Source organism: Acanthochromis polyacanthus, chromosome 5 (genome assembly GCF_021347895.1).
Source record: "Acanthochromis polyacanthus isolate Apoly-LR-REF ecotype Palm Island chromosome 5, KAUST_Apoly_ChrSc, whole genome shotgun sequence".
Taxonomy (NCBI): Eukaryota; Metazoa; Chordata; class Actinopteri; family Pomacentridae; genus Acanthochromis; species Acanthochromis polyacanthus.
Genome location: NC_067117.1, coordinates 19131237 through 19153335, shown reverse-complemented (window position 1 = coordinate 19153335; position 22099 = coordinate 19131237). Strand labels below are relative to the sequence as shown.

Genomic DNA, 22099 nt, shown 5'->3' with positions numbered 1-22099 from the left:
TGGTTCAAAATCCTTATTTGAACTGATTTGAACAGATTATCGCCTATAGTATGACTGGTGAATGAGGGCAGCTGTTATTTCCTTTTTATTGTGTTCTGAGATAGGTATCAGCTAACATTTGCTTTCTGTGCCCTTTCAGAGCCTTTGGATATCTCTGGGGCTTAGGTGTCCTTTTAAACTCGTGAGGTTTCATTGTTAGTACTGTTCTTTGCACTGATTGTGTTGAAATTTAAACAGGACTGTGACTGTGTTTGTTTAGTTTAGTTTAGTTTAGTTTATTTAAAAGGACAATGTGCAGTAACATTAAAATATGCCTGCACCAGATTTAGCACAAAGCTAATTTCCATCTGCAGTCCTTTGCACAATAAAAATACATAACACTAACAGGTAATAAAATATTGCAGTCATAAAGATGGCATACAACATAGAATACAATACAAATATTACATTAAAAACACATAAAATTCATAATAAAATACATATGAAATTCATAGAGAACAAAAAAATGCACAAAAAATGCAGAATAGTCAAAATGTAAGATAATAATGTGCAACAGCTTTACTATTACTGTCTGCTCCATATTTTAGTGAGTGCAAAACTGATGCTCTAAAAGCCAATTTTTGACCTCACGTGAGAAGTTTAGAAAATCATCGTTATTCTTTAGATTGTCAGGGAGCTTGTTCCAAGCTTGTTGTAAGTAACTCAGTTTGGTTTTACTTTTAGAGTTTTCTATTGCAGATGCTCTGATCAAATCATTTCTTAGTCCCCTGTTTTAGCTGTAGCTGCTATCTCGTGTTCAGTTCAGTCTAGATAGGAAGGTTGGCAAAATGTGTTTATTTTGGAGGCTGGCTGACCACAAACTTAGAAACTATGCAGCAATTGGACATTAAGCCTTTTATGGGCAAAGCAAAAGAATTTCTTGCATTCTCACAAAGTGAAGCTTGTTTTTGCCAATAATAGTCTACCCTTTAACTTGTAGTTAGAATTCTGCTTTACCTCCCTCAGTTGAAGTCTGTACTTTTTGCTTAACAGCATATCCATTACTGCTCTCTTGTATTTGTGGTGAGTAAGAGTTTATGTGATCTCTATAGTTCAGTCAGTTATTTGCTCTGAATGTTTTTGCGTGTTTACTCAACAACATATGTTTGATGTGTTGCCTTGGAGACGAAAAATACATTGTGGGCTGAAAAGGGGAACATGTGAGCAAATGAGAGAATGCAGTGAGAGGGAGCAGGAAACAAAGACTGGGGCGCTGCTGAAGTGGGCAGGGTCTGAGAGAGCAGCTGCCATTGAGGGAGAGAGGCAGGAGTATAAGTTCCTCCCTTCCTGGTTCCAGCGTCACTTTCTAACCGGACCAGCAGCGAGTCTCCACATCTCATTTTTGACTTCATACTCTGCCGTGCCAAAACTTCTCCAAAATGAGCTCCAGGTACAGCAACATCCAGTCCTCCAAGATGTCCATGGCCCGCTCTACACCTCCATACCGTGCTATGAGCGTTCATGGTGGTACTGGTTTATCCAGCAACCGCAGCTCCTCTGTCTCCACGTCCTTCCTACGTTCTGGTGCTCCAATGGCATCATCTTCATCTGGGTTCAAGCTCAGCAGCGCACTGGATGGCGGCATGGGCGCAGGATTTGGTGGTGCTCGTGCATCTGTGGCAGCTGCTGGTGGTTCTGGTGCTGGGATCCTGGGCAATGAGAAGGGAGCCATGCAAAACCTGAATGACCGTCTGGCCAATTACCTGGAGACAGTGAGGAACTTGGAAAAGGCCAACGGGGAGCTGGAGAGGAAGATCAGGGAGGCTCTGGAGAAGGGGGGGCCCGACATGAGAGACTACAGCAAGTATGAGCCCATCATTGAAGACCTACGCAAGCAGGTAAGAATTTATATAAATATTTGTCCTTAACATGAATATTGAACATGAAAAGGAAATGGGAAGCTGTGGTTCTTAGTTGATGCAACTTTAGGAGACAAGCAAAGAAAAAGGTAAGGGATGTAAGTGTTAGAATGCTTTATTTAGTCTAATATGAAAGTCAGCGAGTGTGTGTGATGACACTCATCACATCCTTCCAAAAACAGACCAATGTAAGGAGGAAGTCCTGTCAGTGTATTCATTATCTGGATAAGCTCAAAAACTGAGACTGAGAATGTTGATTTTCTTTGTAAGTTATCAGATTTCGTACAAGAGAATGAAGGGTGTGGTTGCTAAGCTCGATTCCTCCCCCTGCAAAACATCTTTAGTGCCACAAAGTGGCCACAACTTCCTCTGTTGAATCACCAACACGAGGGCATCATCATCAGAGAGAGACTGAAGAGCTCTCAGACTAGCAACCAGCAAACAAAAGCATGTCCAAATGGTTCAGCTTAAATGATTCACCAAGCATGCACTGGTGTAGGAGGGCCTCAATGTGAAACAGATGTGTGGTGATTTTACACACACACACACACACACACACACACACACACACACACACACACACACACACACACACACACACACACACACACAAAGGATGCCAGACTGCCAGAGTGAGACTGTGCACACACAGATGCGTGTGAGTGCGATAGTTGTATAACAATCAGCTCTAGTCGGCAGAGTCAAATGTCACATTCTTCTCCAGTCCAGTCCAGTTTTTCAGTATCACATAATGACACATTGATGGTGCCCCCATGCTGTTTTCAACACATAAATGCACGAGTATTTCCCCTTTCTTCTGTGACAGGATATCATAGATACATAAGAAAGTATAAACACAAAAACATACACAAAGAAACTGACAGAGAGAGACGGTGCAGATGGCTGAAAGTTGGAGAGAAGAAAACCTTGTCTGTGTTACTGATTCAGACAGGAAACCCATTTCTCCAACAACGCTAAAACAAACCAGATTCTGTTCTGGCACAGGAACATCCTTCTTTTCCTGTTCTTCTCTTTGTGGTTCCTTTTTTATGACTGATTTTTTTTTTTTTTTTTTTTTATGAATTCAACCATGTTGTAGCCCCATTGTGCAAACTGACTTTTCTGTTGTTACATAAGGGAAACATTGAGTACAAACATATGTTTAAGTTAAACTTAGTGAAAGAAGCTGTCTGAAAGCACATCATTATTCAAGCAGGACACTAACTTGTGCATTGTGTTCTTTTGAAGTAACATTTTCATTTTTTGACACCCACTGTTCAAATAATGAGTTTTCTCATCAATTCTTTTGTCTGTGTAGATCTTTGATCAGATCGTGGAGAATGCTAGTTTTGTGCTCCAGATTGACAATGCCCGGCTGGCCGCTGACGACTTCAAAGTCAAGTAAGTGATTTTACTTTTCTTCTTTTGTATGTTTCTATCTGGAACCTTAGCAGAGCCATTTTGCAATTTTTATCTACACAGCACTATATGAGTAACTTATAGGAAAGAAGCAGGTCCACATATGTGCATACCTCTTCCTTCACATTTTCATGTAAACATGGGTATTTATTTAATCCATAGATGGATAATTTCCTGCACATGGTTTCTGTTCCATTTTTTTTCTTGCTTTATTTTCCAAGTTTGCATTTGTTACACATTTATAATAAATTATTCATGCTGTATGCTATTTTGAATACAACCTGGTAGATACATTTCTGTCTTTGTGCTTCTATAGATATGACAATGAGATGGCCATTCGCCAGTCTGTGGAGGCCGACATTGCTGGTCTGAAGAAAGTCATCGATGACACCAACATGACCAGGATGAACATCGAGAGTGAGATTGAAGGTGTGAAGGAGGAGCTCCTCTTCCTGAAGAAAAATCATGAAAATGTGAGTTTAGTGCACATGCGGGTTAATAATCTCACTGTGCTACAAGCAAGGTGTGCTTTTGTTTATTGCTCTCTTTTTGTGGATTCAACAGGAGGTGATGGAACTGAGGAATCAGATCTCCCAGTCAGGTGTGCAAGTAGACGTAGACGCTCCCAAAGGTCAGGACCTGTCCCAAATCATGGAGGACATGAGAGGCAACTATGAGAAGATGGCTGTGAAGAATGCAGAAGACCTCAAACGGTGGCATGAAAATCAGGTAATGCTTGAAATGGTGTAATAATGAAAAAAAAATACACTTTTAAGCTGTCTTGTTTGGCTTAACATGTTTGTCCTTTCTTGCTGTCAGATTGCAGATGTGCAGGTTCAGGTATCACAGAACACAGAAGCTCTCCAGGGAGCTCAAACGGAGATGAGTGACCTATCAAGACAGATACAGACCCTGGAAATTGAACTAGCATCTCAGCAGAGTTTGGTAAGTATTATTAAAAAGCTGTTATATAGTTTGATTTCTTTGATACCAATGGTACAGTCCATTCTATATTGGAATACTCAACTACCTTGACCATTGCATAATAGCTCAAATTTGACCAAAAGTACAATTTGTTTATTTTTTGATAAATTTCTCATTCTTTTTCTGAAATCCACTATCAGAAAGCATCTTTAGAGGACACACTACGCAACACAGAGCTACGCAACAACATGGAAATAGAGAAGTACAACAACATCATTGTCCGTCTGGAGGAGGAGCTGACCAACTTGCGTGCAAACATACAACAACAGACCCAAGATTACGAAGCGCTGCTCAACATGAAGATGAAACTCGAGGCTGAGATCAGCACTTACAAGACTCTGCTGGATGGTGGAGACTTCAAGTAAGAATTAAAAAGATGTGGAGAAGAAAAAAAAAACAAGTCAAGGCGAGATGATGGTGGTGTTGGAGGTGAATACTGAAATTACTTGTTCTCATGGTTTGCATGGTCAGGTACAACTACAATATGAACTGAGGCAGCAGCTTCAGTCGGAAGTAGTCAGTTGACCAGTTTAACAGGGATAATTTGAAAGTCAAAATGATTCATTTGTGCTTTTTACAGGCTCCAGGATGCTGTGGATGAGCTGGCGGCCACAATCTAATTTGGAAACAAGAATCCTCACAACAATGAAAGCTGCCCGTGACTGTCAATTATGAAAGAAGAAAAAAAAAGTTCCACTGGTCCAATCAGCAACGCTATTTTTGCACCACTTGCAATGTAAACCACAAGTGACTGAAGCTATTCTGAATAAAGGCATTCCTCCACACTGCAATGAAACACAGGGCAGTTCCAAAAGCAACCATCGCCTGGCAGCAAAACAGAAATGAATAAAACCACTTGTTTTTCCACAGTCATGGCTTTTGTGCATTTGTTAAGGTTGGGTAATACATCTTCTGTCTTGTAACAACACTGACTGACTGAAGATAAAACTGTGAAGGAGGTACAGAATTTTGACAATAAATTATTTGATCATTTCTGTTGGCAAAAAAAAAAAATGCCTCATACCCCATGAGAAATGGCTGACAAATTAAATTATTGCATAGTTGCCTTGATTTTGAAATGGACTGTTGATATTTTTGGTTGCAGTTTTCAAAAAGTTTTGAAAAATTTAATGAAGTCCTCTATGCACATTCTCAGTTTATAGCTTAATGGATTATTGTTTGGCCACTAGAGGGAAGAAAACCTCCAAAATAAGCCAAAAGACAAAGTGTCCACATGGTGTTAAGATGACACACTCTGAAAGGGTGTTTAAGATGATCTGCATACAAACATGCCTCAGTCCTCATCTACTAACATCTACGTATAGCTTTAGATTGTATAGTGAACATTAAATCGACAAAAGATATCCCTAGAGCAGATTCCTTCAGTGAGAGTTACATTTAAACTACTCTTGAACATGATACAATTTCATTGGATCGGGGGCGGCTGGTCAATAGAGGGCGCTAGGGCGCCGCCCCCTCTGTCTCACATCATGTAGAGCAGGGGTCGGCAAGTAGATGTGGCTTGGGGCCAAAATGTTTATAAACAATCGAAAAGCGGGCCAACCTGTGGGGGGTGCGCTTCGATTCCGCGAGCGGGGGGGCAGCGATACCGCGAGCTGCGGAGCTTCTACAGCTGATCGCCGCTGCTTGGGACACAGGTCTCAATTCTGATCACAGATGTATTAAAAATGACTCCTGAGACACACATGTATTGCACACACTGTTGCTCAGTGAAATCCGGCTGGTACAACCTTGTTCGACCAGTAGCGCGAACGCGGAAATGCCCAGCAGCAGCCGACCACGAGAGTTTCGTGTTGCGGTGACGGACTGGCTTGGCTCCGTGCCAAATCAAATTTTCAAAATCATCTGGCGGGCCAGATATTATTCCTGACGGGCCAGTTTTGGCCCGCGGGCCGCCAGTTGCCGACCACTGGTGTAGAGTCACAGCCCTTCCTTTAATAAAACGTTTTTATACATTTACATGTATATCTTATGTTTTTAACAAGCAAAATGGATAATAGAGCCTGTAGAGAGTTACTAAAATGTATAATCTGTAATAAAAAGTCAGATTAGAAACGTCCGGGGCGCTCTCATCTTTCCTCATTGACTCTCGTTATAACTTTGACATGCACAGTTCGTTCCTCTTAAATACAAGAGATAGGAGACAGCAGGGCACAGTCTGACTGCGCCCTGCTGATCCCTCTGACCCCACATTTTAACCATAGAGTCATTGAGAAATTTGCATGTCTCAAAGACAGAAGAGCAAAACTTTATACAAAAAAATAACACAGATGTAGAGGTGCTGACTTTAATCTCTAAAATGTGAGGATTTACTTTTTTTGTCATTTAATAATGTAAATAGAAATGTTAGTTGACACAAGTGGCACTTTAGACTGAAAGCCTGTTGATTTTCATATGTTCTGAAATCTGAGGAATTACTGTTTTTCTTTATTTTCATTGTAAATATTTAATGTTAGTTGACAGAAGCACTTTGGGCTCAAAGCCTAAGATAAGATAAGATAGGTTTTATTTGTCACATGCACAGTTATACATAGTATAATTCCTAATGGTTTCAGTATTTTTTTTTCAGGCAAAGTGACAAATTTTTAATGCTTTGATCTTAAATATGCAGATTTGCTGTTTTCTCATTGTCATGTAAGGTTGTTAATGTAAATGTTAGCTCACAGAAGCACTGTCTGCTTTAAGCCTTTTAGTTAGGTTTTTTTTAACAAAATGTCCAATGTTTGTTGGTTTCACAGGTATGGATTTGTTTTTGTTTATTTGAGTATGTAAATATAAATATGTTGTTCCAAAGATTTTGCTGGACAGAAGAAGCACTTGGCACTCTTTGAAGGTGGCAAAATGAATTGTTTCTTTTTTTAGTTTGAAGTAAAAATGAGATTTGCATATTTATACATTCTTAATTTTTTTAATTATAGAAAAGGAGATTTTAAGGGTTTGTGTGTACCAATTACACCTTATCTGGAGCAAATCATATCAAACACTGGGGAGATAAATTCAAATTCACTAGCTGGTAACATTTACATGCCTTTAATTGTCTATTTGACTCAGCAGTAGTGCTTAGGTGTACCCTCGTAGTGGTGCATAGCAATAGGACATCAAATGGCTGTGAACATAATTTACATCAATTCTTGTATTCTGGTGTTGCCGACTCTGCTATTTGGCTTGGTAAATTAAGTGTGCCCCCCAAGAGAAAAATTCCCCAGCCGCCACTGCATTGGATAGCTTTAAATTCAACCCTGTCTCCACAAAATTATGTTCCTATGCAACTCAACTTCATTTAATTTTGAAACAAACATAATTTGATTTCCAACAAAAGTCAGCAATCATATTTTCAACCAGGATATCAGGGTTCATGTCTCATGCGGGACCATTATTCTTAACTTCCATCTTCACACATTTACTTTGGATTTTCAATCGTGGTTTTGTTAGGTTTAGGGACGAAAACTACCTCGTTAGTTTCAGAAAATGTCATGTTTTTGCAGCACTTTCTCAATGATTACTTGTTAAAAATTGATTAAGTTTAGGCACCAAAATTACCTGACTAGATTTGGAAAATTTTCAAGACCTTAATCGGACCTTAATCATGTAAACAGTTTGTATAAAGAGAGTCTATCTTTAAAAGGGAGTGACGGTAACTCTTTCAATAACATGCAGAAAGTAAGACTCATATCCAAAACATTGTTTACATAGAATGGTGTAAGGTCTTGAAGTATTATTGCTTAATTAAGGCCAAAACTGCATTCTCAAAAAGATATAGACGTAGATGTAGATAACAATCGAATAAATGTATGTACAATGTAAGAAACCACAGGAAATGTTAGGAAAATGTCTGTTTAGTCATTCCTTTAGTAGACAGTGTTGGGAAGAGTTCTGACATCACTAGGTTTAGGAGAAATATCATGATTTGGGTTAAAATGTTAACCTTTTGCAACATGTTTGAAGGCTGTTTTCCACCTTCCGGGTTTCCATGGTGATGAGTCCTGCTCCATCTAATGTAGGACTGGTTGGCTTAAAAGTAACTGCAGTAGAACAGTAAAATAAATGGCAAAGATATGTTGATTTGAAATGTATTTGGGATATGTCACAAACAAATGCAATCAAGCAGAATGCAGTTTAGCTGTATAGGAACTTAATTTTTTGGAGATGTGGTTGTGGGATGCTGTGAGGTGAAAACAAACCATTGCCACAAAGCTAGAAAGTTGACTAAAATTAATTATTCATAATTTTGCACAATAAAGCTCTTATTTATTTGTGTTTCTAATTCATTCTGTACTGCCTTTGTTCTATTTTTTTCTTCTTGGAGCTCCTGTAACGGTGAACTTTCCCCACTGTGGGATCAATAAAGTTTATCTTATCTTATCTTATCTTATCTTATCTTATCTTATCTTATCTTATCTTATCTTATCTAGCACTTCAACCAGTGGTTTTTGCTGGGGCTCATTTCCATTCCAGGTATTTCTGAGAAAATCAAAATTTCGCCACTCAATTCTGGGCTTAGCTAAGATTTTAAAGCAAAAAAAATAAAAAATAAACTGGTGCAGGGTTTCTTGAAAAATTCCCCCAAAAAGTTTTGGATATTGCTACAAAAAAATAAAATAAAATAATCAACAGTAAAGAAAGTTGAACGCACTTCATTGACACAAGAACAACCTTGATGAACCTTGAAGGAAGCATCAGTCATTCCAGTGAACAGATGTGGGTCAATAAGTAAACAAGGGAGGAGACACAAGGTTCGTGAACGGCGATGCGCGCTCCCGATGATAAACCGTTGACGCCTTCATCCGGGAACTACTACGAACTTGCTCTCCAACATGTCGGCGGCAGGTAAGGTTTATGTGGGTGAACGATCCGGGTCGATTGGGGGGAATTTTAGAGGGTTATACCGCAAAACGATTCAACACATGAAGTTTGAGGATTGCTATTTGTTCGGTTTAACAAGCCGCATCGTTGTCTCGTGCGTATAAATACATTACTCGGTTGTTTTGGCCCGGCAAAGACGTGACTGCTACAGGAAGGCGAATGAACGAAGCTACGGCTTGCACAAATCGGAACATTTTAACCCACAGATTACATGCGAGTTTTACCAGTAAAAATCGTTAATACAGCGTTTGGTGAACCTGCTTTTGAGTTTATATAGTATTACGAGTTTTGGACCACTGGTGACACACTATGTACTCTTGCTAACTGCGCGCAGTGCTGCCACATTGTATGTCCGTAGCGGAGCTCGCCGTGGCGCTCAGAGCAGATAAGCGCCGGGCGCAAGCGCGATTTGTGGAGGAGGGGTTGGGCCAAGGAGTCCGGGCTGCCCGAGGAGGCTCCCCACGTGTGCAGCGTGGCTCCCTGGTATCGGTGTTTGATGAAACGGGGCCGCTCGGCCCGTCAGGTCGCATCCTGAACAAATCGTTGGCAGCTTCACAACTTTGAGCTGTCTTTTCGGCCGGCTGTCTTCCTCTGTTGATGGCGCACTTGGATCCTGACGCTGCGACGTGCACTAGGCCCTAAAACCTAGCCAGCTAAGCAGGGATACTTCCCCCGTCAGCAGTCCTGTGCTGACTAAGCCTGCATAGGCACAAAGACAAAAGCGATCAGCGTAGATGGCAAACCAATAACCTGTTTGGTTAGCTTAACTGTTGGCTCTCGCTGCTGTTGTGCCATTGTAGCTTTAGCAGAAGTCAACTCTGCCGAAACTTGATGATACGCAGCTCTTAGCTGGCTAATGTCACATAAGTGCGGAGCGCAGAGAAAGCTAACACAGTCCGTATATTGGTAGCTGCGTTTGCACAGGTCTAGCAGTCGGGGCCAGTTAGTTAGGCCTTTTAATTGTAAACAATGACTTAGCATTATGTCCTGGGAAAGAGCTGTAAACAGTGTGTGTTGCTCTCTGTATGTGTGCACGTTTTGTTACGATGTGTGTAAAGAATGCCCTGACAGCTGGGATTCTCACAATAAAGCTCACAGCCAGCTTTGTCGGTCCCCCTTTTCTGCTTCAGACCAAAACAACTCAGACCTGCTCTGTGAGCTGTGTGAAGCCCCCTGGGCAAGCTGGTGGTAAATGTTGGCAAACAGACACTATGAGGAATATTGTGCAGTGGATATATTCATTCAAACGCCTCACAGACTTCTAGCCAGACTCTTAGACCTGAAAACAGGGAGGCAGGCCTTTTCTGACATGTTCCACAGTGGCAGTTGCACAGACAAACCACTCCCTGTGTGTCTACTTTCCAGTAGGAAAATAAGTCAGGGTTTTTGCTATCTCACACACATTGTGGTACTTTATCTGTCGTGGATGGACAACATCTCATTACTCAACTTTGCAAGTAGTGCAGTGGACTTTCAGAACTGTTTTCAAAGTCCAGTGTGTTGTTTTGTGTGTTTTTAAGAATGACTCTGTCACTAGTGCAGCAGTTTTAATGTTTGTATTTTTAACATTTCATTGTAAACTTTTCAAACTTACAGTACTTACAGTAGAAGGTAGTGAAGCCATAGCCGTGTTTGACAGTCCAACTATCATATGCCTTTCATAACGTCACCAGCTAACCCCAAACCCACTGTGTGTTTAAAAGGACTTCTTAGACAGACATCCATATGAGCAAAGAATACATGGCCTAGCATGTTCCTTCCATGGCTCACTATGTTGCATATTTATCTTCCCTCTAGCTAGGAAGAAGAATAAGAAGGGCAAGACCCTCACTCTGACTGACTTCCTAGCAGAGGACAGTGGAGGAAGCAGCGTGCCCCCTAGCTACCCGGCCAAGTCCACAAGCTGGGCTGATGAGACCGACGACCTGGATGGAGATGGTGAGCACACACTGAAATCCACACACCTTACCGCTGTTTAAAGTCCACTACCGGATGCAGCATAAGCAAGTCAAATAAAGGTTTCCTAAATCGGAAATTGGGTTTTTAATAGCATTAAGAATTATGTATATCTAACACCCTTTCACAACAAGTGGCTCAAAAAACAGTCTCTGTAATATATTGTGGTTTAGTTCTACCCTAACATTCCAGCTTAACTGCAAAATTGAAAGCTCCAATTTGGAAGTCATGCCAAGTGTTGTTTGTCTGCATTATTTGCATGTTAAAGATTGGGCAATCAGTGTGATTCCAAAGACAGGGGGTTCAGGTTAGCCCAGTAGATGTGGTTCTATTCATTACAGAGCTGTTGATCTACACACATGTAAATCACAAAGGAGACCTCCGCAGAGAAGAACTTGTTAGGCGGGATTTTCATCTCACACACCAGTATTAGGTCACTGAAAAATTCCTGTAGATGTTCTGAAAAATAGTTTTGAGTTTGAGCCCTGTAGTAATGTCTATGTAACTCCTCTTTTTCTCAGGCTATCTTTTAGATAAGTGGCCAGAAATGAAAATAAATTGAAAAATGCAGTTCAGACTGGTATTGGTATCAGAATATGTGATTTTTAACACGACTAAATGTAAAATAAGCTCCTTGATTTCTGTTTGTAGTGTAAAAGTGGTATTTCCTGTTTTTTTTGTTTGTTTTGTTTTTGTTTTTTATGTGTCTTCTTAAGGTTAAAAAATAACTGTATGTAAAGGTTAGTTAACTATAAAGTAGCAGCATTTTTTCAGTTAAAATGTATCTGGCTCCTCATGTGTGGAGGATGTGTTTTCATGAGGTTTAGTTATTATTTTTAAGTCCTCATTATTGCAGTTCATGAATCTGATGTTTAGATGGTAAGAGGCATATGAAAATGGATCTACTCCACCACCTGACACAAAAACAGGCAGTGTAATGGAAGCAAAGTGTTTTTCCTCAAGATAGAGATGCTAACTGCTATCCTAGTATCAGGAGCACAGCTAAAAAGTAACTAACGTGAGCTGACTCGCTTACAGTGTCACCTGTATGACAAAATGGTCTACCTGCAGGAGGAAATTACAGAAATGTGTGCATTTTATATTGGAAAGGCACTTGCACACCTAAAAAGCCTGGTTTTACTCAGATACCATAAACAGTCAGTCCTGAGTAAAATATTTGTGCCGATAGCATTGCCCTGTCTGGGTCTTATTCGGAACAGAAGCTCTATGTTTTATTTCTGCAGTTCTTGCAGTGTGTAAAATGACAATAGCTACTACTTACTGGGGGTATGTTTTTATAAAATACCTGTTCAGTTAACTTTTGTCTTGAGTTTATGCAAACAGGAAAAAGTTGCTTAATCACACCACCCAAATAGACATATTGTTGTCCATGGAAAAGGGTAGAGTTTGTTGTGCACTCTGTTTTCCTTTTGGTCCTTGTACAACTTTGTAATAGTTGTTTGCTTGCTGGTTCTACACATTTTTTGTTTTCATTTGCTAAGTCATATTCTTTTATTGCTTCTCACCAGAGCTGTTTATGTTGTTTGTGTGATGCTAAGCTATTTGTCTTTACAGTAGCTTTTACAGCATGGTGCCTCACAAGCACTTATATGTTTCCAAGTTGTTTTTGCTCTGATATGTAGTCTTATACTTTTGTTTTAAACCAGTGTGAGTTGACCTTCATGAGGTTTAGATAGAAAAGGGTTTCTTTTAGTTAGAACTATCTGTCCTACTAAGACAGACTTTGCTTTTTAAAAATATCAGTACAAGGAATTTATGGCCCCAGTATCCGGGTTAAGTAACTTGAAGGAAGTTTGATATTAGTTTTTGTTTAAAATTTCTCCTCTTCTCATCTCTTCAGTCTCGACTTCGTGGCACACGGAGGAGGATACGTACAGGGCGCCACCCATTGACCGCTCCATCCTGCCCACAGCCCCTCGATCAGCCCGTGAGCCCAACATTGACCGGTCCAGACTGCCCCGCAGCCCACCTTACACGGCTTTCCTGGGCAACCTACCCTACGATGTCACTGAGGACTCTATCAAAGACTTCTTCCGCGGCTTGGCAGTAAGTGTAGCAAGCACACACACACACACACACACACACACACACACACACACACACACACACACACACAGTGTCGGGCATGTAACAGTTAGCATACAGTTTCTGCACATCTTTGTTTTGCAAAATAACACAAACAGTGAAACTCAGGTGACAGTTTCAGTTGCCGTTCGAATTCTCAGTCTCGTCAATATCCAGTTACATGCGTAATACAAATTTGACATCTTTAGTTTTTCAGTCACAGTGACTCTGCTGTTTGCACGGCTGTTTACGCAGCAGAAGTGAAGTGAATTTGTTTAGTAATATAAAAACAGGACACAAAGTCAGCTTTATTTCATCTCCCTTTGTTTCTTTTGACATATCTTTAAGTAGCATCCTAATGCTCCTCAGCCTGTTTGCTATAATGAAACTGATAAAAGGAATCATACAGGGGAGTTTTGAAAGTGTAATTTGTCAGAATCCTGTTTTTGCAACCGGAGAACAGTTTTAAGCTCATGAAGCCTTAGTTTAAGCATATTTAACTACGTATTCTGCATCCTTGATATATCTGAGACATGTACATATGATTTTTACACAAAATAGCTAAAGAAATCACATCTATATAGCCCTCGCGTGTGCCTCTGATTTCTTCAGCCATAGCTGTGGAGGAGCAATTGTGTCAAATAGTTACAACAATGAAAGGCAACTAAAGATAGTAAGATAGCCACAGACACGATGATGAGTTCAGACTAAAGTTACCTGCAACAGTGCCAGTCACGGTCCTGGACATTTTTAACATAGTAGCAATTAGTGAGCAGAAATTTTTGCTATAAATATGTTTGGCTGTGTCATTGCAGATAACTTATCTGACACTTCCTCCATTCCAAAGTCTATGCATTGCTTCTTGAATATCATTTCCATACAATGCGTTGCTGATTGTAAGTCAGGTGTTTTTGTGGTCTTGGCATTCTGTTTCAAATGTTCCTCTGTCACCATCTTTTGTTTCCAGATCAGTGCAGTGCGTCTGCCTCGTGAGCCCAGTAACCCAGAGAGGCTGAAGGGCTTTGGCTATGCTGAATTTGACGATGTCGAATCCCTCCTGAGGGCCCTCAGTCTCAATGAGGAGGTGAGCAGAACAAAACTTAGACTTGGAAGTGAACTAAAACAAGACTGTGACTTTTATCGTAATTGTGCTGCACAATAGTATGTTGGGTAAAGACTCCTTTGTGATGTCATTTGGAAGTGACGAACAGTTGAAACCCTTAGTAAAAATGCCCAACGTGGATAAATTACATGAGCGTTAATAAATATTTGTCCATTTTTCGTGCTAACAGAACCTGGGGAATCGAAGGATTCGTGTGGATATTGCAGACCAGTCTAATGATAAAGGTACATGTGAACTTTTGTTTTGCTTTTTCCACCCATTTCGAAAGACTCTACTCTGCCACTCTTGTTACTTACCATTTAGGTAATGCATTGTGTAACTATAACATCTCCTCTGCTTCTTCATACGTCAGAGAGAGACAGTGGTCCTATGGGAGGCAGAGACAGGGGTGGACGGATGGGAGACATGGGTCCTGACAAGACAGATAGTGACTGGAGAGCTCGGCCAAGTGCGGACGCTGATGATGGGCCTCCCAGGAGAGATGATGCCTTTGGAGAAAGTGAGTCAGAAATGGCAATGTTGATCCTTTATCATTTATACTCAAAGACGACATGTTGGAAAACTTCTCAAAAGGCTTGTCATTTGTGTCTGATATGACTTTTCCATAAAAAGAGTTCAGTTACATAGTTAGAAAGTCTTCATACAACATCTTTGATCAATGTCGGTCCCAATCTAACTAAGATAAAAGTAATGTTTCTTTCACATCCTCATGTCAAAAAAATTAATTGGAACTGACAGTTTACAATCCAGTGTCCAGAGTTGCTGCCTTTGTAAAATTGAGATTCTCCAGAGTTTTAAATCCAGGATTGTGCAAAGGTTCAGCTCTTCATCTGTAAATCATGCTGAGATATAATGAATATGTGTTTTATAGAAAATATGGACTCGAATCTTTCAGACTAGTAGTGTTTAGAGGAGCTACTTGCGTCAGTTGGTATCATTGTCATCTCATCGCAGGATCACGTGACCGTTATGAGTCAGATCGTGGGCCACGGCGGGACAATGATCGTTATGATGGAGGAAGAGACCGCTACCGGGATCGCTATGACGACAGGGACCGCAGGGATCGCTTTGACGACAGGGACCGCAGGGATCGCTATGACGACAGGGACCGCAGAGACTATGATAGAGGAGGTGAGTAGCTGTACTTGTTTAGAGTCTGTGTTCTCAACATTATTATCACATGCATTTCTTTTTTTTACATTTCCATTCTTATCAAATCTTTGGTTTACTTGACCTCCTGATCAGCTCGCTGCAAGCACAAGCAAAGGCTTGTGCTTGCTTTTCCCGTTTACAGCATCATCTCTTCAGGTTTCTTTTATCTTTTATCCTCCTATCTGTCTAGGTTATGACTCCCGCGGTGGAGGAGGTCGCCGTGCCTTTGGCAGTGGCTTCCGCCGTGATTATGACGACAGTCGGGGTAGCAGTGATCGTTATGGGGACCGAGAGCGTTATGGCGACCGTGATGACCGGTACGATAGACGGGATGACAGGCGTGAGGACAGAGGTAAGAGTTCAGTATTTAAGCACTACACTCAGTCATCATTGTTTATTAAGAGATCATCGCAAGCAATTCAAATCTATATTTACACTAATTTTTTTACTAGAATGTACATGAAAAGTCATGTTTGAACTTACAAGTCTTGGTATCTTTTCACACTCTTCTCAGAATCTATAGTTGAGCGTTTAAAATCAAAAAATAGAGTTTGATTCCATCTCATGACCTACACAGCAAGACCACTTCGTAATAATGTTGTCCTTTCACCCACCCCAGGTCCTCAGCAAAGACCCAAGTTGAACCTGAAGCCCCGTAGCGTACCTAAAGAGGAGGAAGGTACAGGAGGAGGCGGTGGAACTTCCCCAGCTGCTGCTCCAAGCTCCAGCAGCAGGACTTCCTCCATCTTTGGTGCAGCAAAACCAGTTGACACAGCAGCAAAGGAGAGGGAAGTAGAGGAGAGACTGAAGAAAGAAGAAGAGAGACTGCAGAGGCAGCTGGAGGAGGACAAAGGCCGGGGACCTGAAAGAAAGATGAGAGACAGGTCAGTGGGAGACTACCAATATTTGCTTGCAGCAGTTGCATGCAAAATTGCATGTTTTGTTATTGTTTTAAGTAAATAGAACTCATGCAGAAAAGTCAATTAAAATGACAATACTATCAAATGTTAAAGCACTGTTACTTTTTACATGAACTAAAAAGAATAAAAATCAACAGTAATTTGGCAGACACTAAGGTTTAGGCATCTTACCAAGCCAGCACTTGGGTAACCTTTAAATCCCTTCGGCTGATACACAGCTGGCACAACATTTGTCTTGATTTAGGAATTGTGTCCCCTTCTTCTTTGCAGCTCACTTCAAGTTCTGAGATCTTTGTAGGATGCTTAAAATCTACCTTCAGTTGTTTGTTTTTTATTTTGCTGAAGTCAGTACTTTAATATGCTAAGCAGGGCTCCAGACTAACTTTTCACTGGTAACACCAGTGTGACCAACTTTGTCATTTAGTCCCATCTCCTACATTGTCACAACCAAGACACATCATTGTCTGAACGTTACCTTATCGATAGACACTACAATTTACTAATGTTCCCTAAATGCCTCACATCGCGGGCTCCTTGGTAGCTGCAGTGCTTCAACAGGTGTGTGGCCAAAATTATTTTGGAAAAGAGTTTAAACGAGGGCGTTCTAATGTAAGGTTTGTCAGAGATGAAACCAAGTAGTTTTTGTCTACATGCTGTCTTTTCTATGAGTGGAAAAAAACAGCGCATGTGGGTGCACATCGCATTTCACGAGAAGTCTGCATTTTTTAGGTGTAAATAACGCAGTACGCCGATGTTATAAAAGTACTACTTTCCACCACTGTGGTGAAAACAGTAGCTGTTTGTTCCAGTTAGAGCGACAGAAATACAGCTTAATGATCATCATGCACTCGCACAATACGACCACTTGAAATTTTAACTCGCACACTCTCAAAAAAGGTCACAAATGCCACCATTTTGGTCACAGTCTGGAGCCCCGCCAAGCACTTATTCGGAAGCATAACATCTATGATTGTGAAGCTACAGTACAGATTTTACATTAATATGAAAGGTTTGCGAGTTATATGTCGGAGTTTGTAAAATTTTTCTGTTGTATGCAGAGACCCAAGCTGGCGCAATGAGGAACCTCCTGCTGAGCGATCCCGTACAGGAAGTGAGTCTTCACAGCAAGGAAGCACTTCTGGAAGAGGTGAAGTACTTGTGCACTTTATTCTGATAAAGTCAGAAATCTAGTTTTCCCTTGAAGCCGAAATACACAAGTTTCATTTCCACTCGTGTGTATATTTTTTGTGTGTTTTTCATTCTACATGAAGCTTTAAATGAATCCTCTGTTTTACCTCAGAACATCTGTTCTTCATGTCTGAGATGCCCTTTCCATCCGAAATGCTGCCGTGTTGTGTACTCAGAGCACCTTAAAGTATTTTCAGTGTTTATTGAAACTGATTTTCGTCCACCAGGATCACGGTGTCAAGATAGCGAGCGCACTGGGGAGAATGAAGTCTTCAGTGGGAGAGAGGGTAGCTCCACTTCCCCTGGTCCTTCACCACGGCCCCCCTCCACCAGCTCCTCCAAGGAGCCACTGAAGGTGATGCCTGCACCTCCTCCCAAGGAGAACGCATGGGCCAAGAGAAGTGCAGCCAGCACAGGCTCTAATGAGGGCGATGGAAGACCTCCAGTGTCACCAGTCTCCCCAAGTGGTTCAGGTCCTCCCAAGTTCAGGTGAGACTCACAGCTGAGACATAATGAATGTTGGTAAGCTTTTCAGGAATATCATACTGTATTCAGAAAACATAATTTACAAATAAAAAAAAATGTTCAAGTGCAAATGAATGACCAAAACTTTCATGCTCAGAATTGACTCTCACAGACTTGTAGAAAATGTAAACATCGGTTTTCTTATACTAATCTGATTTTTTTTTTCTATACTTTCTTTTTAGCTCCTCAAGTTCTGCAGATGAAACAGGATCTGGAAAGGGTAAAACCTGCCTGCCTGGGTGCTAGATGTAATGGGGATTTTACCTAAACCTTTACTGTAGAAAACAAACAAAACTAAACGTGCCAGTGTGACTTTTGCACACAAATGCACAACCACCTACTGAAAATAAATAAAACTTATCAATTAAGCTGTTTTATAGAAACAAAAATGCATACAGGCTCAACAGGCTTCAGGAATGGAGTCTTTGAATGTGCAAAAATGGTATGTTAGTGAATAGCAACAATGAATGATCTATTCTTAAAATCATGATGTTACCCAAATCAAGATCCATGTGCTGGATGTTATAAGGCATGTTGGGTAATGCTGTAATTACTCAGTCTCAATTGCACTTTCTCATATGTGCTTTAAGCTGAAAACCAACATCAGTTTACATGCATGTCCTCAACTATTGGAATCAAGATGCTAGCAGTGTGTGGTGTGTTGATATTTTGAGCATGTTGAACATCAGCATTTATTTCAAATGAATAGATGTTGCTGATGGAGAAAAGTTTGATACTCAGCCTGTGTAGATTGTTCCTGAAAGTGTTTTTTTTTTTTTTAAACATCTGACTGCCATATGAAGTTGGGCATCACAGTTCAAAACACGATCTACACAGTGTCTTTGTGTTCCCAGAAGCTTGTTTGTTAGCTGAGGTCACACGTGGCTGTGCCTGCTTAAAGCTACTGAGGACATTTGCACACTTCATTCCATCTTGTGGAGGTCTCCTTGCACGGGTGTATTTACAGTGGTCATTTAGAATATATACACCCATGTGAAATAAACCTCATTAAATTTTGCACAAACCGTGCAGTGTGCTTCGTATCGCTTTTGTAGGAGACATGCATTTTAACTTTTTTTTTTTTTTTTTTTTTAAATTTACTGAGACTGTATTTCACCCATGCGAGGATCACTGCTGAGCCTCAGCACCACATCTGCACCATTGTCTTGACATTTGCACATTCTTTGTGAAGATTTGGTCTTGGAACTTTAGACACTGAACAGTACTTGTCAGTGACCTTTACACTCATGAGTGGTCCAGAAAAGGTGAGGCCTGCACAAGAACCGAGATCTGGGTTGTTCAAGTCATTAAGTAAAGTCCAAAATGAAATCCTACCATTGAAGGATCTCATTTATTTTTCTCTATGTGAAGTGTTTTTGCATTTAGAGGTTACATTTGGGAATTCCAGTTCTTTTCATTTAGACTTGCTCAACGCATGATAGGATGGAAGAGCAGCTACTATCTACTTTTTCACACTAGTTGTTAATTATATCGAAAGATAAAGAAGATATTCGGCAAAGAGAGAACATCTGTCTGGCAGGAGTTTATTAGCTCATCTTCCTGCTCAGAGCATATGTGCAAAGTTACCACAAGACATCTCAGGTTCAGACTCAAGTAATCTGTCTAAATGAGAGAACTATTTATCTCCATTGTCGTCAGTGATGTGTCAGGCTAGCCTTTATTTTTCTAGTTGCTTTGGAACCCTTTGGCGCATTTTGCAAGCCGATGTCAAATTTACTAGAGAGTGGTTCTGTTATACAAGCTGAGCTTGCTGTCAAGCGGTTGTGCACCTCTCATTTGGCCCTACATCAGTGACTAACACATTTTGAATCCAACCCAGTGGCTTTATTTGCTGCAGTGTGTTGTGAGTGTAGTCTACTGTACAAAGTCCAACAACCTCCCTTCACCCAACTGTCTGGCTTCTCCTTTAAGATGAGAACAAGGCTGACGGTGTGCGTCGGGACCGGGGGCCCCCACGGGCACGAGGGGGGCCTGCAGGGCCTGGAGCTGGGCGGGGCCGAGGAGAGGGGCCCAACAGAGACCGAAGAAAGGAGGCAGACAGGTCAGCCACCCAAAGCTAGCAACTCCAAAGGCAGGGCGGTCATTTCCTGGGCATCTGTAAAGAGTGGCCTATGCTCAGTTACACAAATCATTGTTGCTACCATCATGGACACTGAACAGTCCAGGATTTCTGGTGTGCACATCAATGCTTTTCCTGCTCCACAGAAAATCATCACAATCCCCATAGCATAGCCTAGTACACCATACACCTTCAAATTAGAATTTACATTTCAGGATTTAATTTGGTTTGTCTCCTAACAATGAGGACTACACAGTTGTGAAATGGGTGCCAACCAGCTTGTAGATGTAAATTTTCAGTTGATCAAAATTCGCACAATTTGTGGCATTTTGGTGTCTTTCCTTTTGATATGTGTTTGTTTGAGGATTCACAGCAAGGGTTTGCTTTCCAGTGTCGATAAATTTTAACCTCAGTATCCACTTTGATTGTAGAAAAGATAACAGAAGAGACCGAGACTCCCGACCACCTCCAGAGCCAAAGAAATACGAAGAAACCCCAACCCCCGTAAGTCCTTCACTGGGTGACTTCAAAACCTGCATGAACTGGTGGAAAGTTTTTTTTTCTTATGTATAGGGTATCCTGGTCATTTAACTAGTGCAAACGCTACAATTTTGTTTCTTTAAAGCATCTCTATTTCACATTCATCAGTCAACCTCTTTGAGAAACGTTATCCTTTTTCAATCTTGTATGTTTTTTAAGCATCCAAAGCTATTCCTGATTATTTTGCTGTTTTCCCCCCATTGCCATTTTCAGAAGTTCAGCTCAGCCAGTAAGTACGCCGCTTTGCTAATGGATGGAGACCAAGGAGACGACGCAGAGGACGTCGAATAGAGAGAAAATAACGAGACGAGGCCTGAGAGCGCAAGGAGAGGAGAATGATGACCGCAGGAAAAAAAAATAATCTCACATAGCATATGAAAAATCTCCTCACATGGGAAGTGGCTCCTGGGAGGACATCGATCCCTCCCTCCCTCCTTTCCTCCTACAAACCTGTCCTTTACTTTCAAACCACCCACCCATCCCTACTCCCCTGTCCCACCTTCAGGACTCTTCAGGTTCTAAAGAATAGTCACATACTGGACTTGTTTTAAATGGAAAAGAGGAATAGCTGACACATGGAAAAAAAAAAGATGGATAACATTGAATTAATTGTAATAAATAAATGGAAAAAGTGGGGAAAAAAAATGTTTGTATATTTGTGGGTCACAGGTGTGGTAAGGTGGGATCTAAAGACAGATGATGTAGTTTCGTAAGTGGAGCCTTTTTTATTTTTATTCCCCGTTTGACTTATTCTTAGACAAATGCCTAATTTCATTACAAGCCCTTTGTATTCATTAGTAAATAATTTGGTAATATAAAATTGATCTCTTAGCAAATTTATTGGGGAAATTTAGTCATGAAAATCCTGTCTTCCAGTGCTAATGGTCATGAATGTTGAGACTTGGCTACTAATTTTAAAACATTTTCCAATCATGTATTCACCATCGATTTGTGATTGAATTTGTTCTTGCCGTATTATAAGAAAACACTGTCTAATACACAAACTCCAGTATTGCAGAACTGATTTGTGTGTTGAGAGAAAAGCAGCCGCTGCACGATTCTCATCGAGAATCAATCAAGTGCCATTATTATTATTATCCCCATCATTGTGCAGATGTCCCTCTGTTTCTTCTGATGAAGTAATCACGTCAATGAAAGGCTCATGATGGTCTTGTTTCCAGCTGTGTTTAAGATTCTCCACAGCTGTTTAAGTCATTCTCTCCTGAAGTAAGAAATACAAATATATGGAGAAAATATAGAGCTGTCTACAGTAGGTTGTGAGGACATCTGTGAGATTACATGAACTTGTCTTCCAATTTGCAATAAATTGGGGTCATTATGTGCA

At 40.7% G+C, this 22099-nt stretch overlaps 2 protein-coding genes across 4 annotated transcripts; both read left to right on the top strand.

Annotated features, from left to right (window-relative positions):
- Positions 1 to 1319: 1319 nt before the first annotated feature.
- Positions 1320 to 5170, top strand: LOC110957099 (keratin, type I cytoskeletal 18-like). Of its 2 annotated transcripts, none has more exons than XR_002596074.2 (7): positions 1320 to 1877; positions 3217 to 3299; positions 3634 to 3790; positions 3882 to 4046; positions 4137 to 4262; positions 4442 to 4730; positions 4882 to 5170. XR_002596074.2 is itself a non-coding variant. In XM_022202945.2 (7 exons), the coding sequence occupies exons 1-7, from the start codon at positions 1419 to 1421 to the stop codon at positions 4919 to 4921; spliced, it is 1251 nt and encodes a 416-aa protein (XP_022058637.2). In that variant the 5' UTR covers positions 1320 to 1418; the 3' UTR covers positions 4922 to 5170. The 2 variants fall into 2 exon arrangements, 1 of the variants encoding a protein (XP_022058637.2); XM_022202945.2 differs by having other exon boundaries at positions 4442 to 4662.
- Positions 5171 to 9045: 3875 nt separating this feature from the next.
- On the top strand, positions 9046 to 22099 carry eif4ba (eukaryotic translation initiation factor 4Ba). 2 transcript variants are annotated; one of them, XM_022202946.2, is made up of 15 exons: positions 9046 to 9149; positions 10983 to 11123; positions 13003 to 13208; positions 14194 to 14310; positions 14519 to 14573; positions 14702 to 14848; positions 15304 to 15480; positions 15692 to 15853; positions 16121 to 16385; positions 17480 to 17568; positions 17837 to 18098; positions 18317 to 18354; positions 20067 to 20196; positions 20646 to 20718; positions 20968 to 22099. In XM_022202946.2, the coding sequence occupies exons 1-15, from the start codon at positions 9137 to 9139 to the stop codon at positions 21043 to 21045; spliced, it is 1953 nt and encodes a 650-aa protein (XP_022058638.1). In that variant the 5' UTR covers positions 9046 to 9136; the 3' UTR covers positions 21046 to 22099. The 2 variants fall into 2 exon arrangements, with proteins under 2 accessions (XP_022058638.1, XP_022058639.1); XM_022202947.2 differs by lacking the exon at positions 20067 to 20196.